Source organism: Lethenteron reissneri, chromosome 59 (genome assembly GCF_015708825.2).
Source record: "Lethenteron reissneri isolate LAM-NWPU_2019-01 chromosome 59, ASM1570882v1, whole genome shotgun sequence".
Taxonomy (NCBI): domain Eukaryota; kingdom Metazoa; phylum Chordata; class Hyperoartia; order Petromyzontiformes; family Petromyzontidae; genus Lethenteron; species Lethenteron reissneri.
Window position 1 is genome coordinate 4,946,393 of NC_083837.1, and position 17,378 is coordinate 4,963,770.

At 49.2% G+C, this 17,378-nt stretch overlaps 1 protein-coding gene across 2 annotated transcripts in view; it reads right to left on the bottom strand.

Annotated features, from left to right (window-relative positions):
• Positions 1 to 447: 447 nt before the first annotated feature.
• LOC133357674 (inner centromere protein-like) overlaps positions 448 to 17,378 on the bottom strand; it is a 46,473-nt gene continuing 29,542 nt past the window's right edge. For both annotated transcript variants that reach the window (XM_061575759.1, XM_061575758.1), the window contains exons 7-18: positions 16,767 to 16,958; positions 15,413 to 15,543; positions 13,834 to 13,864; positions 12,224 to 12,304; positions 11,398 to 11,490; positions 10,593 to 10,706; positions 10,212 to 10,364; positions 9,239 to 9,364; positions 6,991 to 7,110; positions 4,963 to 5,039; positions 4,092 to 4,167; positions 448 to 3,647 (exon numbers count right to left, since the gene is read on the bottom strand). In XM_061575759.1, the coding sequence (XP_061431743.1) occupies positions 3,579 to 3,647; positions 4,092 to 4,167; positions 4,963 to 5,039; positions 6,991 to 7,110; positions 9,239 to 9,364; positions 10,212 to 10,364; positions 10,593 to 10,706; positions 11,398 to 11,490; positions 12,224 to 12,304; positions 13,834 to 13,864; positions 15,413 to 15,543; positions 16,767 to 16,958 (1,263 nt within the window). In that variant the 3' untranslated portion in view covers positions 448 to 3,578. The remainder of the gene's footprint in view (positions 3,648 to 4,091; positions 4,168 to 4,962; positions 5,040 to 6,990; positions 7,111 to 9,238; positions 9,365 to 10,211; positions 10,365 to 10,592; positions 10,707 to 11,397; positions 11,491 to 12,223; positions 12,305 to 13,833; positions 13,865 to 15,412; positions 15,544 to 16,766; positions 16,959 to 17,378) is intronic.

Consider the following 17,378-nt stretch of genomic DNA (forward strand, 5'->3'; position numbering starts at 1 on the left):
TGGCGACCTCGTCGAAGCTGGTACGGCTGTAGCGGGGGCCCATGGAGGTCATACAGGTCTTGCGGTCGCAATGTGTACGCATCAAGTGGGGGAAGCGTCGGTGGTACGTGCACCCCTCCAGGTTGAAACCGTTCATTACGCCGCCCCGTGTTCCTCGCACACACACGCGTGGCCAAACGTGTGAGGGGTCCGCCGACTCCCCGACTTTGCTGCTGGAGCCAACTCCACCACCTGCCGTGAGGCCACAGGGTTCGGTGTGCCAAAGAGACGTCTTGGGAGCTGCAGTACATGGTATGAGCCCCCTGAGCCCACTTAGTCGACTTGGATTCATGCTGAAGTTTCAATGGAACGTCTTCCGCAGTCTTAACAGTTCCCAGTTCTCACTGTGCATACGCAGGCCGCTGGTATTGGGAACTGTCGTGGTCAAGTAAATGAAGATCAGGCTAATTAAAGATGCATGCAGACTTCTGTTTATTTTGGCCAAGTTACATGAACAGCGTGTTGACAATCGCTGCCAAATGGACGGAAAACACCCCGACACCTCCCTTACAAACTCGTCGAACCTCCACCTCGCCAGGCATGCAGCGTGCAAGTACTAAAGCAGAGCATAACGAGCGCGCGCGTGTCCACATACTTAAACCATTTTCCTCACCACCCGTGTACAAAACCCAGTGTTAATTACCATACCCCTCTTTCCACTGGCGATATTAGTTGGCCGCCGTATTTGGATGGTTTTTCCACTAGCCATTTGCTGAGCAGAGCCAGAACCGAGCAGCGGTACGCGAGCCTCACGATACGTTCTTGGAGAACTTGATGCGATGGACATGGCCCCTTCCAGTAGCTTGTTCGCCGCTTGTTGCAGAGGTTCGAGGTTCGAATCAACCAGCCGCCCCGATTATTATAATGCCGGTGTAACAAACGCAATAATACCATGCTCTCTGCTTAAATGGACGTTGAATATCCCCTGATGCGAGTAACAAGGGTGGCCCAACGTGTGTGGGCATTAGGGTCCAAATCTGCGAAATGCCAAAAAGTACCCGCAAATTACTCATTTAGGACGATGCAAAGGGATAATTGCTCCATTTTGGTGGAATGATTCCCCCAGATCATGGTTGGCAAATGAGACTCATTCTGGCCTCTTGCTCTCACCGAGTAAAATACATGGCCAAACAGGGCCAGCGCAAATGATTTGTTCATCGTGTGTGACGTCAGTTAGTACGCCGTGAGGACAGTGTCACCGCGTCATCTACATGCGACTCAACATAGTAAATTCCGTGTGACGTCAACAGCCCGGCTCGGATTCTGTCATGGAAAAAACAACAGCCTGGCTGGCTTTGCTCTGTCGAAGCTCAAGTCTACAGTGGAAAAGAGGTACAAGTAAGTAAATGCTGAATCGTGTTAAGACTTTGTAGCTCATCGTAGTGCGCTACTGCACAGGGGTGGGCAAACTACTTTGCTAAAAAGTAGCATGTACTAATTCTACAAATCAATTAAAAAAATATTTTTTATCCTGTATTCTCTACCCATCAAACTCATATCTCAACGTGTCCCCCCTTTCATTAACGGGGCTTCAATTCATGCCACCGTCAATGCCTTCAGCATTTCTAATACCCTCAAGACTGCTGCTGGTATCTCCGATTCCTCAGTCTTTAATGCTAGGCCCTGACATTTTTGAAAATGTCCATTGCATCTCAAATATAGCTTGAAAAGTCCTCGAAAGGGTTACGAAGTCACAGCTCAAACATTGTCCTCGAAAGTGGTCTCCACAGCCACGTAAGCCTGTTTTTTGCCAAGGACAATCTGTGTACAGACACCCCTCCGACGTGTGGTCAGTTATTGTCTCTCCCCTGATCATGGGTCTTTCGTCTAGTTTTCCCAGACTAGGTTATAGCCATTGTATAACCACCACCGCCTGGGATAATCTTGTGGGTGACTGAATGCCAGGTGTTGTAAGACTTGGGCTGTGAGGTGACCAGCAATGGCAATACAAATTCTGGATTCTATCTGCGTGGGCCTTTGATTGCTACTCCCTTCTTGCGCGGTTTTTTTATGGGTAATCCTGTTTTCCATTCGACACGACCAACACTCCTTAATGTAATTGGCCAAATATTCCATTGCAGGGTCCTCCATGTCTTCTGAGATAAATGATTGACTACATCATTACAGTAGCATTCATTCAGTAAAGCGCTAAAAACGCATGGATTTCATTACACTATTAAAAACGTAGACAATGTGGGTTTTAAAAATAATCTAGAAAATTAGCGAACGGGCCCGTGTTATTTATTAACGTATTTCTCAACACACGTTGGTCACGCCACACGCATCTCCACACCGCAGCCTGTGACACCTGTTTAATGCACGGTGGTCGCCCATCCTAGCGCTAGCCAGGCTCAACCTGCTTAGCTCCTGAGATCGCGCACCTATTCCGGGCCATTTGTCACAAGCTACGCTGAGTGTGTGCAACCAGAGGTGTGGCGGCACAGCAGCATCAATCGTACCGCTACTGTGCCCTCACGTCTATGCCTCCCCTGCCTTTAGACAACCCGCACGAACCAGCATGGTAAAGTATGGTCAAATAGCCCCCCCCCCCCCCCAACAATGAGTGCAGTGTAGGCATTGGCGTAATGCACGGGGAGCAGGACTCGTGGTTCGTGCCACTGGGTACTGTGCAGGCCGTGGGGGTGCGAAGTTCTCTCCGCGTCCGAATCCGGTGCCAACCCTCCACCCCCGAGGTTGGGATGAACGAGACGGTGTAGCTGGCGGGAGTGTAGAATTGTATACCCACGTTGAGCTTCCTTCTAGATTTGAAGCTTTCGTGACTGCAAGGATTCATATTCTTAGTAAAATAAAATAAAAATTTGATTTTACTTTTATTCATTTTAATGTTTTACCTACGTGACTTTACCAAAAAAACCTAAGTTGAGCTTCCTTCGCGCCGTACGTAGCCAACTGAGATAATCCAAGTGCCATTGAATGCGTCGCCACTCACCTGACATTCAGTTTCCCCAAAATGATGTTATTCTTTGACTAAACTACTAAACAGTAACAAATAAAAAAATGAATTCTTTTTTGTTAACACATTAAAGTGTACAAAAAGCTAAATAAAAAGAATAATTAAGAAAATTCAGAAACCCAAACCCAATTAACCTGCACCAAAAGCATTGCGGTGCTTCTGTTCACGTTGAAGAGTGACATTGGCCAGCAACCTATGCATCCGTGTGTGTGCACGCGAGGACGTGTGCATGCATTTGAGTGCATAGCTCCGTGTGCTCATTTGTAGAATTAACCCATTAACACCTGGGAACAGACCCAGGTGTTATGGGTCTGCCACAGCAAGCCTTGACACTTCACGCGATGGCTTCAAAGTGCACTAAGCCTCGCACAAACGCCGTGGTGACATCCCCATCACTTAGCGGGCAATTGGCATCCGTTGTTGTTGTTGTCTGTAGAGGGTTACCCATACATGCCCAGTTGATGTACTGGTTGCTGACCATTGGGGCAAGTTATTTCCTGGTGAGTCTGCGCTCCCGCGTGTGGACGTGGCACCATGCGTTTCCTCTTTAGAAGATTCTCTCGGATTACGCAAATCGGACGGTCTTGGTTGCCTTCTCGCTCGCGACTCTGCTGTCTCCGTGGTGTCCGGCGTTCTGCGGAAGGGGTCGGGGGAAAGGCCAAAGATCGAGACGTCATCGTGGCCAAAGCCGCAGACGCCACCGCTGCACCTCGCGGCCAACGTTCTCTATGATTGGCCAGATCTCGCAGCTTCTGCGCAGGAGAGGCACTCAGCGACCTCCAAAATATGCCCCTGTTGTCAACCATCTGTTCTCAGACAGAAGCTTGACAACGATGCTGATGTGTAGCCTAAACAGACTGTTGGGGCAAGTGCTGTTTGTGGGAAAATATGAAGGCCGGCATAGCACACGAGGGGGTGGGTGGCCAGCACCACACCCGACCTGCTTTGTCTCCCGAGTGGCAATGTTTACACATACAGACACACACAGAGGAAGGAGCTCCAACAAGAAGACCCCCAGCCCCCACATTGAACCATCGTGGGGGAGTAGGGGAGAGTGGGGGTGGGGGGGGACTCTCACCTGCACGGAGTAGTTGCTGTACACGCACTCTCCATACGTGGGCACCAGGCGCAGATACGGGTACTCCGTCTCCCGCCTGCAAGAAAGAGCGGCAGTCACGGAGAGGAGGACGGCGCTCATGGGATTCGGTCCGAGCGGCCGAGGTCACATGAAACTAATAACTAAACTATTTATTATTTTATCAGGTAAGGCCTCAACTGAGCTACATCGCTCTTTTTACACACTTTTATTTAACTCACGCTGTCTGTTGTTGTCGTCATATCCTCAAATCTTGTAACTCAATTTTAACCCACTTCCCAATGTGGTATCGACTGCAAACTTGGTATACTTATGTCATACTTTTGACAATGCTATATTCTATCATAAAAAAAATAAACATTATTTTTGAACGTTATGTTTCGGCTTGGGTCTAATTGTCCACGCTCAACTGACGTTGGCTGTAAATCACCACGGCCCCTTATGTTATAGCAAGCTTTGCGGCCACTTCCTGAGGTCGTGGAGTTCTGGCATTACAAGTAGGGTCCATTTAATTAAAGCGTGTTTTTAAACAAGTATTTTTAAATATTACTTATTCACAAGTGACCTGGACACAAAGGATAGCTCAATGAAGTGGCGTATCATGTGGAAATGCACGGCCACCAAATCCTTTAATGCACGATTCTAAATGTGGAGGGACAAACCAGAGGACCCGCGGAAAAATTCACACGACCACGGCGAGAGAGAGACACTCAAACACCAACTACACAGCAGGCGTCAGGGTCAGGATCAAACCCACCACCGCCTGCATACCAGGCGAGGGAGACAACATATCGACGCTGTGGCACCCATTATATTTAATTGGCACTCGCTGCAGGACCCTTGGGGCCCTTACTTGACGGTGGTGTTCACCACGGTGGACGACTGCGTGGACGACCTTTGGCTCATGGACATCCTTAACCTCTCCATCTCCTGTGCACAGACAAAGATCCCCCGTTGAGGTTTAACAGACTGTTGAGGCAAGTGTTGTTAGCGAGCACCCCCTCTGCACACACAGACACACAAGTTCACACATGTCGGGCGGCAGGGTAGCAACGTCAAGGTAACACTTGCGCCACGCGAGCAAGAAGCACCCGGGTTCGTTTCCTGACTCGGACGCCCCTCTGTGTTTGTATGTTTTCCCCCTGTTCTGCATGGATTTCCGAAGGTTTCTCCTTGTTTCCTCTCATAACTAAAATAATCGCACAGTGTAACCGGTATTGGCCAAAATATCTGAATGGTGAAAAATTCCTGAAAAATTGCTTAATCAGGATCGCAGAGAGCAGTAGCAACATCGCTCCCCTCCAGTGAAAAAAACTTCGCAGGACCCTTCCGGAAAGAGAATCTTGAGTCTCTGTAAACATCCACCTCTCCGGCAATTCAACAAGAGTAATTAGTAGCATGATTTGGAGCCATGATTCAGTTGAAGAATTACGCTTTCTTTGTCTCTTTAAGTTCTGTTTTGTTCATTATTTTATTATTATATTATTTTTGGTCATCCCATTGTCTTAATAGAGCAATGTCCAATAATTAAATCACCTGCAATGCACCGAATCTCATCACATCTCGGACGTCAAGCGAAGTTGAGCCTGGAAAGTGGGTGATCACCATGCATGGTAGGTTGTCATAGGCAGCTGCGGGGCTACTTTGTGATTGGTGGAGGTAGCTTTGTGATATCCGCTTCTATAGGGCATTGATATGGCCTCGCAAGCAGTGCATTCGCCACTTGTTGTGGAGCTTCTTGGTTCAAATCCAGCGGCCCGCTCTAATTATTATTAGGGCGGGCAGTAATAATTAATAATAATTACCGCAGTAATAGTTACCAGTAATAATTATTACTGCGGTGTATATTTCTCATTTTATCTAGGATTTTGCGTTGCATTTTTGTCAAAGCACTTGACAAGAATAATACATTTTACATTAATATTGGCTGATGGGGAAAAGGGTTGGAGTTTGAGTATTGGGGAGGGGAAGGGATGGCAAGGAAGGGTAATGATAGGAAAAGAGAAGGGCGAGGTTAGGAAGGAGAAGGGGGGGGGGGGGGGTAAGGGAGCGTGATGATAGGGAAAGGGAGAGGATGGCGAGGTTAGGAAGGGGAAGGTGGAGGATAGTTAAGGGTTTAAGGATGCGGACAGGAATTAGTAATTGCCGGAATTATTCCAGCCACCACCAGCATCGCTCAAAGTGGACGTTCACGACCCCCCTACGTCATTCGCAAGAGCAGGCCATTGTGTGCCACCAGCTTCAGAGTCCACATTTACCAAATTAAAAAATTTACACCGCAAATGACTCAACTGGGATTGTAGGAAGCGGTAATCGTCGCCCCCAACTGGCAGACTAACGCCCCGGGCCACTCGCAAATGAGACTTCCCCCTTGGGTCTCTTGCATTCCCACTGGGTCAAACAAAATCAACGTTACTTTTTGTTCTCTTCCAACACAGCATGGTCACATCCTGCTCCACTACTGCTCCGTGACGCGATGGCCACCCAGTACGATCGGGTGGAAAATAGAAAATAAACGGTGGAGAAGACAACAACGGAGACATCTATGGCACATATCTTTGCTTGTATCAAAGTTTTAAATATGAGAATAGGTTTTAACCTTTCTGGCAATTAAATAGGTGTTAAGATGTTCAAATATCAAATAGATGCCTTTTTCAGAAGCAACCAAACAAACATGCTCTGATGATATATGGAGTGTCAATGTATATATTATCAGAGCATGTTTGTTTGCATGTTCACCACAAGTACGTGTGGTTTTAATGATTCCTTGCAAAAGGTTTTTAACATCTTAACACAACTCCTTTTTTTCCCAGAAAGGGAAAACACCTGTTCTTATTTTGACAACGGAGATGTAGTGCGAGAGAAAGGGAACGTGTATCACCTCGCGGAGCGTGGCAATGATCTGCTCCTGCTGGGAGATGGTGCGCTGCAGCTCCGCCAGGCGCTGGTCACTGCCCTGGCTCGAGCTCTGGCTCTGCTGCTGGAAGCTCTCGATCCTCATCTGCACAAGACAAAGATCCCCCCCACCTTTTAACAGACTGCCAGAGCAAGTGCTGTTAAGCGAGCATCTCTCAGAATCTTTATTTCTCCTGGGAGAAATCCGATGAGCTATGAAGCTCTTTTTCACAGACGTCCGGGAAATGTCCTTATGAAAGTCGGCATGGCACACGAGGGGGTGGCTGGGCAACGCCACGCCCGGCCGCCTTTGCCTCCGCAGTGGCGATGTTTACATATCACATCAAGTACTCATTTGAATCTGAGTCGACCTAGGGGAGGACCAGGACAGGTTCAAATGATCGTCACTGGTGGCGGCAGTGAGTGGGAATTGAACTGGGGTTGCCTAGTTCATTGCGCAATGCGATAACCGCTACACTTCCGCTGTCCACTCAGCAACACAAAGACAAAGATCCCCGGTTTAGCATTAACAGACTGTAGGGGCAGGTGCTATTAGCAAGCACCTATGAAGGCCGATACGGCACACGAAGGGGTGGGTGGCCAGCACCACGCCTATCAGCCTTTGTCTCCCCAGTGGCGATGTTTTACGCACCGCACTAGGTACTAATTTGAGGCCGAGTCGACCTAGGGAAGGCACAGGATCGGTTCAGATAATCGTCATTGGTGTTAACTGTGAGCAGGAATCTAAATAAAACTCGGGTCGCCGGGTTTGTGGTGCACACTATAGTTGCACATAACCGCTCTCCACCCATCGACACAAACACGCACGCACACACACACACGCACACACAAACGTGCACGCAACCAAGCATCATCCACATCTTTGCTCCCATCACGATAGTCCCCCAGGCTGGCTAAGTGCGACAGCAAAGCACTCTGGGCTCGTAATCCAGAGGCTGTCGGTTGGAACTCTCGGCAAGAGAGTTAAAACAACGGGACGGGTCTCTTAAATCCCTCCACCTCTGTCCAGCCACAGTGAGGGAGCACTGGGACACAAGTAGTGGAGGCTGAGCTCGCAGAGCCACATGGCTCAATTCCTTCAATCATTATTAAATTTCTCCCCCTCTAGTCTTGATTTGAAACTTTCGTGACTGCAGGAATCCATACTCTTTGGTTCTTTTGGTTGCGAGGAACAAGGTATACCCTCCATCCACAATAACCCTTTATTATTGGACCCTATATTTCCATGATCCTATGAACAGCTTCCTAAAAAATGTGGATAAAATAAGGTGAGATGTGATGTGGCGTATAATTTAAATAATTCCCAGAGTGGTGAATCCAAAGCACTGACAATGACAGAGAAGCTGTCTCTTCTCTCACCAGGTCAAGATTGGGCGCACAGTCGGTACCGTTTTAATCAAGGCCTTCGTGAGAATGGAGAATCGCGTTTAGCTGATGGCGTCTACACGCACGGACTCACCACTCCTACGCTCGTTGCAAACGACTCCGACTAAGCGGAATGCGACATCGTGACTGCAATTATTTTATACGGGGATAATCTTTTCAATGTAAAACTATTTTGCTGGATTAAGCCTTTATTGTTCCAATTCCATCTCATTCAAACATATCATGTATCACGTTTCACGTTCATTTTGTTAAAGCAGGCAGGTGAGACTTCAAGAGAGCAGGATTAGAGACTCGCTCGCCGTGTGCGACCCCCTGCGTCACCAAAGTGGCCAAAGCGATGTAATGAAAGGGAATCGGGATCGGAGCAAAAACACGCAAGTTGTCTCGGACAGATTACTCTGAATACTTTACTCGTTAAAAATAAGTCACGTCGTGAGAAGCCAAAGAGCTGAATAGGATTGACGGGGTAACGGGCAAGAGGCCGTTGCAGCGACGGAAGTGAACGAAGCGCGACAAAATCAGCGGCGCAGTTTTGGCAGCTCAACAAATACTGCCCACTTCTGATGTCCACCCGCTGCAGCTAAGATGCTCGCAGTGGTGGAAATATGGCCTGTGGGCCCTTTTCAAGTGGTAGGCCTCACGTGACCACGCACAGAACGTGTGATGTGAAGCTGTTGGCCGTGTGTTACCCATGGGCCCTGGGTTCCCCCCCACCCCACCCCCCGCTGCAGGAGGAATTCCAGTTCATAGAAACGTTTGCGTCGTTTGAGCCGTGTTTTTGCCAGGTCCTTGTCTCAATACCCCTGACCCCGTGACCTCTATATCACCTTCATGCTGGACACCTCCCTGTCCCTCTCGGCGGCCTGGTCAGCGAGCTGCGACTCGTAGCGGCGTCGCATCTCCTCCATCGACGCCTGGTTCGAAGACTCCCTCTCCGACTTCAGGGACATGAGCTGAAACGATCGTAAACGGAATGCCAAGACGAGATTGAGAATCGAAATCAACAGATCGCTCGATTGTCCACGCTGCTACCATCCGTAACGTCGCCACCCGAGACACCGCCAACGTGGTGCGCATCATTCCACTGCTGGATGGTAACGTTCCCATGTCACATTGGGGGTTTATATGACCATACTTCACCATGCCAGTTAGTGTGAGTTCCAGTTAAAGTTTATGTTGTTTAACCAGGTAAGAACTCAAGAGACAAGGGGAAGTCTCATTTGCAAGAGTGGCCTGTCATGTGACCTGAGGCTTTGATATGCCAGCAGGGAGCTATGATTTATACGTGCAATTCCAATTGAGTGTTTTGCAGGTAATATTTAAGTATTCAGTTTAACCGATTATGTTTACACTGTACTTTTAGCTATGGGATGAAACTGGGGAATCCGGAAGAAACCCATGCAGCACATGGGGAGAGAACATACAAACTCCACACAGGAAGGCACCCGAGTCGGGAATCCAACACAGGCCCTTTGCTGTAAAGTGACACAGGTGTTATGTATGTATGTAGAACTTTTTTGGCACCGTACATAGCCAACCGCGCTAATCGGAGGTGTGTCGTCACAACCGCCCGGCAAAAAAGCCTCCCTTCATTCACCTGACACTGCATCCGTTGCTTTTTCCCGTTTAAATCGAATTGAACAAAAATATAATATTCTAAAATTAGCAATTGTGCTCGTCTCTCCTGATCTGCATGACAGCTGGTCACCGTCTCGGTTTCACGGAGGAGCAAAATGTCAACAACAACGTCTCTCCATCTGCTGCGTTAAAGGGCATCGGCTGCCATAGTTGTCGCTATACCTGTGCCTGGTACTGCTCCTGCTGCTGCCTCTGCTGCTGCAGCACCGACTCGTTCTTACGCTGCAGAGACTCGCACTCGCTCCGCGCCGCCTGCAACGCTCGCTTCATTTCCTGCAGGCTCAGCGAGTCAGCTGTGCCGGATGCCAGGGACTGCTGCTCACGTACACGCGCAGAACACAAAGATCCGGTTGCCGAACGAATACATAAGGACGTGCTCGTTACACACAAATGAACCACAATACTTTGCTGATCTTGTCAAGGAACGTAAACCGTCACGCAAACTCCGGTCATCCTCCAGTCTGCCCGGCACGCCCTGACGCACTTCACAGCCGATTATTAAAACAAGTGCTCGCGAAGAAAGCTTCTCCTCCGCGTCTGTACCTGCAGCTCCAGGTTGTTTTTCTGGAGGTTGCTCGCCAGCTGGGAGTACTGCTCGGCGAGTTGCCCCTTTTTCACGGCTTCCTCGGACAGGTGCAAGCGAGCGTTCTCCGAGCTCTGGTGACACACGAGGGGTCGTGCGTGGAGGTGATAACATTGAAAAGCACAGCCACTGGCACCTCAATAAGTCTCTAATCCCACATTTCCACGACCAATTCTAAAGCTGTCGAGAGTTGTCACGACGCTGCTGCTGTAATAGTGGTCTGGAATTGTAATCCAGAGGTTGCCGGTCCAATCTCCCTGCAGGGCAGTTGAAACGATGTTGCTAATTTCTTTAATCCCTCCACCTATGTCCACGCAGTCGTGTAAATAGCTCCGCAACAGTGAGTCTATCAGCAGATTGTGTTTTGCGGTGCTATATGAGCAGTGGACAGAGCTAACCTATGTCGTGGTTGAGGCCATCTGAGTAGTGGGTGGAGTCACTAGAATAGTTGGTGGGGCCACCTGAGTAGTGGGTGGGGCCATCTGAGTAGTAGGGGGAGGGGTGCTACCTGAGTAGTGGGGGGAGGGTTACTACCTGAGTAGTGGGTGGGGCCATCTGAGTAGTAGGGGGAGGGGTACTACCTGAGTAGTGGCCTATGAACAGCAGGCGGAGCCAATGTCAGACAGAACAGGGGTGGGCGTGGCTATGTAAAAGTAGGCGGGGTTAATGGAGGGAGGTGTGGCCAGCACCCCCCACGCGTGCCGATTGAGCCTCCCACAGACATTGTGGTATAACTTTAAACCGGCCCCTTGTGTGGCCTCTTACCCGGACATCATCCTGCAGACGGGCGAGCTCGGTGGTGAGCGCCCCGAAGGTCCCCATCACCAGCTTCATGGCCCTCTCCATGGACGACTTCACCTGCAACCCAAATCCCCGTGGAACTTAGTGGATGAGTTAACTCGTCCACGGATTCCTCAGTAACTGAGGGTTCGTGACTCAGTGCCCTTAACACTCAATAAACTTGAAGCTTGTGTATAAGCAGCTATAACTTCCAAGGATACATGCATGCACATGCACACGTGTGCGCGCAAGGTAAATGTAAAGATCGTTTTAGCTTTGCAGACTGTCAGGGAAAGTGCTCATAGCGAGCACCAAATAAAACCAGCGTGGCACACGTAAAGGGCGGAGAGGGTGGTGTGGCCTCTTTTGAGGCCGAGTTTACCTAGAGGAGGGGCCCAAGGGCCTTAGCAATGGCCAGGAATCAAACCCAGTTGGGCGGGTTGTTAGCGCCGTGTGCTAACCAGTTGAGACTTCCGCATTGTTTCTCGTTTCCTCTGCTGGACAGAGGATCGCAATGCCCCAATCGTGACATTTCATTCAAACGACAGAGGGGCAGTGGGCATAGCGTGGTTGGCATGGGCCCTGGTGTAAGGGTCTAAATGGGGTAACCCCGCTATTCCATTCCTCCCACCCATCCGACATTTAGCCCAAACACCTGGGCCCCTCCTCTGCCTGGGCCCCTCCGCTGCCTGGGCCCGGTGCAGTTGCACCGCCTGCACACGACTCGATAGCTGCTCCACTTGGGGCGGTGGGCGAGTGGTGATGCGTTTTGGTGCTGTGCGAGCGAGTGGGCGCGCGGGATGCTCCTCACCTCCAGCAGTCCCCGCAGGTGCAAGCGCACCGTGTCGGACGTCCCTCCCGGGATCTTCAGGTCGAGGTTGTCGACGTCGTTCTGTGGGCGGGGCGACGCGGACACGTCAACTCCCGCTCTAGAGGCGGTTATTCCGGATTCCACGACGCGATAATCTCTGTATCTCAAATCACGTGACTTATGTATGGCCACTCCCACTCTGAATCCCATACCTGTCAACCACCTAATCAGTACCTACCACATTACAGACCAATTCAGACCTTATTGGTCACCCCGTGCCCCTTATAAATCTCAACGTTCATTCTACAAAGTCCCATCACAAGGGAGAAACACAAACAAATAGACAAAAAAAATGTTTGCCCGTATTGAAACGGCTGTACAAGAATACGGGTAAACCATATGGGTTGATAACTACGGAATCCCTCCCCACTCTGCCCCACCGCCGCCCGCTGAGAAACAGACTCTGCTCCTCCACGCAGCTCGCTTCTGCTCGCTCCGTCTCTACTCTTGATGCGCTGGAGATTTCCGGGGATATAACTAACAGGGCGAGCTCGCATGGTGTGTCGGCGAGTGCACATTACTCGCAGTGCGGAGGTCACCCCGTTTGAGTCTATCTCCCGGTGCGGCAGTGGAAACGACGGTGCCAGTTTTTCAAATCCACCCCTCCCTACCCCGACCCCACCCAGCAGTAAAAATGGGTTCACCGCAGTTAGTTGACTGGCAGGTCACGTGGGGTGGTGGGGGTAAAGTGTGGGTGCGTCCACCTCTTCGCGGACGTTTGGTCAGTGTGGAAGAGTAGACCGAATACCGCCTGGAGAAGCTCTCTGCCGCTCCCACTATTGGGCTCTCTTGATCCCCCCTTTAGCGGAAGCCATTCGGGCCAGCAGCGACCCTTCCGCCAGAGGTGGCACGAGTAAGAAATCCCAGGGCTGCCCCTTTATCCTTTGGAAATGGCTATCAGACCGAGCTATGAACCCGTGCTGTGACCAGCACGGTGAAGCATGGTTACACAGCAGCCGTGGCACCGTCGTCGTGTTGTCACGAGCGTTCGTATATCCAGCTGCTCTCTGCGTTATTCAAAAGAGCAAATGCCGGTTGTGTTGAATGTGCCGCCCGTGTGTCGTGCATACAGGGTGACCCAAAAACCAGGACACATAGGGTTATTATATATATCACATCGGGTTATTTAATGTATTTTAACTAATGTTCAAACTGACTTCCAATAACATGAATGCATCCACGAATTATTATTTGAAATACATATAGACGTTTTTAAAAAAAATATTACAGCTGTGTAAATCTTTGAACATTCATCAATTAAGTTTTGTTGTCTCAGTTCGCTCGGGGTTCTTGGTCGAGTTTTGTCAACGACAGATTTGAGGTGATAAGAACGGGAAGAAGAAAAAGAAATACGAATAATGACAATCGAAAAAATATTACCTGAAAGAATAAAACATATTTTAACACCAGTGTTCAACTAAATTAAATAGTCCTGTGTGTCCTGACTTTTGGGCCACCTTGTAGATCAAGAGTGTGGTGAATGTGTTTCGTTATGGGCCCGCATCCTGATTCCTTGTGAGCGCTCATGCATAGACATCGGACTCAATTACCTTTATCGCTGGGCTGTCCAGGGATTTCAGCCTGGAAAGCAGAAATGTTGCCGCAGTTAGTGATCTCAGTTGAGTGTTAACTCGGGACACCAAGTTGATATTGTTGAACTGCGTGAGAACTCGAGAGACGAGGAAAGAGTCTCATTTTCAAGAGCGACTTGGATCAGGGTCATAACATCTCCAATTAGCACAGTTGGCTACATACAGTGCGAAAAAAGTTCAACATACGTACATACAGAGCAATGAGACATTTTTTGCCAGTAGGGGGCGATGATGGCTACACACAACCTCAATTGAGTAATCGGCGATGGAGTTTCAAAATTTGGCAAATACAGACCCTGACGCTGGCACACAATAGCTTACTCTTGCGAATGACGTCACGGGATCAAAACGTCAAATGTGAGTGAAGCAGATGACGCGTAGTATTATTACGGTTCATACCACACAAAGTAGCAATAATCAGGGTGGCCGCTGGATTCCAACCGCGAACCTCTGCAAAGAGTGGCGAACTCGCTAGCACTGGGACGCGTCACTGGTAATGACCAACACCATAATCAGCTCAGCCTCACGCCAGCATACACAATGCAACATACTAATAAACATGCTACCAAACATGCTTCCACAAACAGGGTGGTGAATAGGAGGGAGAGGCCTTTGGTCATCTTAGAGAGATGATATAGTCATCCTCTCGGCCGAGTGTTGACATCCCCAGCGTTTAACAGTACTCTCCTTTTTGTATTTGGATTGTCAACCAACACCGAGTAAAAAACATGTTGCGCCTATTGTTCTCTTTTAGCCCCGCCCACCACCCCCAACACGTTCCATTCATTGGCTACCACATGCAGATAAGCCCCTCCTCCTCCCTTAACTTGTATTTAAGAGCTTGTCTCTTGGAATTTTGCCTCACTTGATACAGTAAATCTAGCTGTGACGGTCTCACTTGGTGACGGAGACTTGTGTTGCCTCCGAAACGTCGTGATTTTTCATTTTATTTCTATTATTATTTCTATTATTTTTACTTTTATTATTTATTTTTACCTACGTGACTTTACCGAAAAAACCTATGAGTATGCATCTGGGTCTGTCCCATGACCTCCTGCCAAACAACAGGCCTTGGACACTTCACGCGACCTCAAAGTGCACCTAGCCTGGCAATTGATTAGAGGTGACGTCATCGTCACTTTGTGGCGAATGACGGCTGTTGTTGTTGTTTGTGTGTGTCTGTTTGGTGATGGCGGAGTGGGGAGCGGTAGTGTAGCGGTTAGCGCGCTGTGCTATGAACCCGGCGACCTGGGTTTGATTCTCGCTCACGGCCAACACCAGTGGCGATTACCTGAACCGGTCCTGGCCCTCCCCTAGGTCGACTCAGCCTCAAATGAGTACCTGGTGCGATGTGTAAACATCATCACTGGAGAGACAAAGGCGGTCGGGCGTGGTGCTGGCCACCCACCCCCTCGTGTACTGTCCCGGCCTTCATAGGTGCTCACTAATAGCACTTGCCCCTATAGTCTGGTAAGGCTATATGGGGGATCTTTGTCTTTGGTGATGGCAGAGAGGGAGTGGTGGGGGGGGGCAGCACCTGGTACGTAGGCCCTGCACGTTGGTCTCCAGGCAGGTGTAGAGTTCGCTCGACGTCCCGCGCAGCTCTCCCAGCAGATCACTCACCGGCTGCAGCTCCTGGCTGAGAAGCGCGTCGTGCTGCCGCGACAGCTGGACACAGCGTGAAACACCGAGGTAAAGATCCCCCGCGTGGCTCTTTTAAGCCCCGATGGGGTGAATGCTGCGAGCGGAATGGGCCGGCGTGGCAAACGAAACTCCACATACGAGAACACACGGCCAAGGCAACAAAGGAGTGGCTCAAGAAGAAGCACATTAAGGTCCTGGAGTGGCCTAGCCAGTCTCCAGACCTTAATCCCATAGAAAATCTGTGGAGGGAGCTGAAGGTTCGAGTTGCCAAACGTCAGCCTCGAAACCTTAAGGACTTGGAGAAGATCTGCAAAGAGGAGTAGGACAAAATCCCTCCTGAGATGTGTGCAAACCTGGTGGCCAACTACAAGAAACGTTTGACCTCTGTGATTGCCAACAAGGGTTTTGCCACCAAGTACTAAGTCATGTTTTGCAGAGGGGTCAAATACTTATTTCCCTCATTAAAATGCAAATCAATTTATAACATTTTTTACATGCGTTTTTGTGGATTTTTGTTGTTGTTATTCTGTCTCTCACTGTTCAAATAAACCTACCATTAAAATTATAGACTGATAATTTCTTTGTCAGTGGGCAAACGTACAAAATCAGCAGGGGATCAAAAACTTTTTTCCCTCACTGTACGTGACTTTACCGAAAGAATCAAAGAGTATAATATCATAAGGGCTCGGGTTAAAGAGACAGTGATGGGAGGAGGGAATTCCAGAGTGGAACGGTGCGAGGAGAAAAGCAGAAAGGGAACCGATGTGACCTGCAGTGTGGTGAGTGGGTGGTGAGTGCGTGAGTGAGTGAATGGGTGGGCGAGTAGTTTGGTGAGTAGTTGGGTGGATCAATTAGTGAGCGAGTGAGTGGGTAGGTATGTTGTCGTGAGCTGAAGTGTGGTAGTGGTGGTGACTGAAGTGTGGATGAGATGAAACGGTAGGTTGAATTCCTGTGGAAGTTCACAGGAACAGCAATCACAGGAACAGCAAGTAGCGATGGAACTGTGACGAGGAGGCGAACATATTACAAAAATTAACTAAATAATTGCTTAGTATTTTACCAGGTAAGCCCCACTAAAGCTGTAGAGCTCTTTATAAGGAGCGACCTGGCCATCATACATGAGAGAAACTCAACGAAGTGGCTTATCACGTGGATATTTATAGCAGCCAAATACTCTGAATGGGGGGAGAGTAAGGGGGGGGTGGTCATACAATGTGAACCCGTCGCCATGGTCATGGTGCACCCACCGTTTTCGGGCTGGGGGGCGCGGGGGACACGGGGAACTGGTGCTGGGGAGGTGGAGCGACCGGAGGAGGCGACACGAGGGGGGACACGGAGTGCTGCTCGTGGGGCGTGGGGGCGGCCGGGGAGGGCAGGCGCCTGGCGGGTCGCGGCGGCTCCGTGTGCATCACCTCCACCTTGCTCGCCCGGCCTCTCATCTGCACACAAAGATCCAAGGCCGTAGCCATGGAGTCAACATTGGGGGGGACCACATCTTCCAGGGTGTCTGGGGGTCCCAACCCAGAAAAATATAAAAATTAGAAAACTCATCTCCTGTCTAAAATATTTTTAAAAATTCCTAACGCGTTTATTATTAATACAGTATTGTATTACATTGCTCTGTTTTTACTTTTTTACCATTTCTTGTTTCATTGTATGTAATGGCAGAGATTAGGGATTAATAAAGTACAACCATAACCAAAATCATATAAAAATAAATCTATGCATTGATTTATATGAAGACAAGTCCATACATTGTGGCCAAGGTTTAGAAAATTGTTGTTTTTATTATTTTTTATAGCAATATATTGGGGGGGGGACAATTTGAGCATATTTGAATATATTGGGGGGGATGTGTC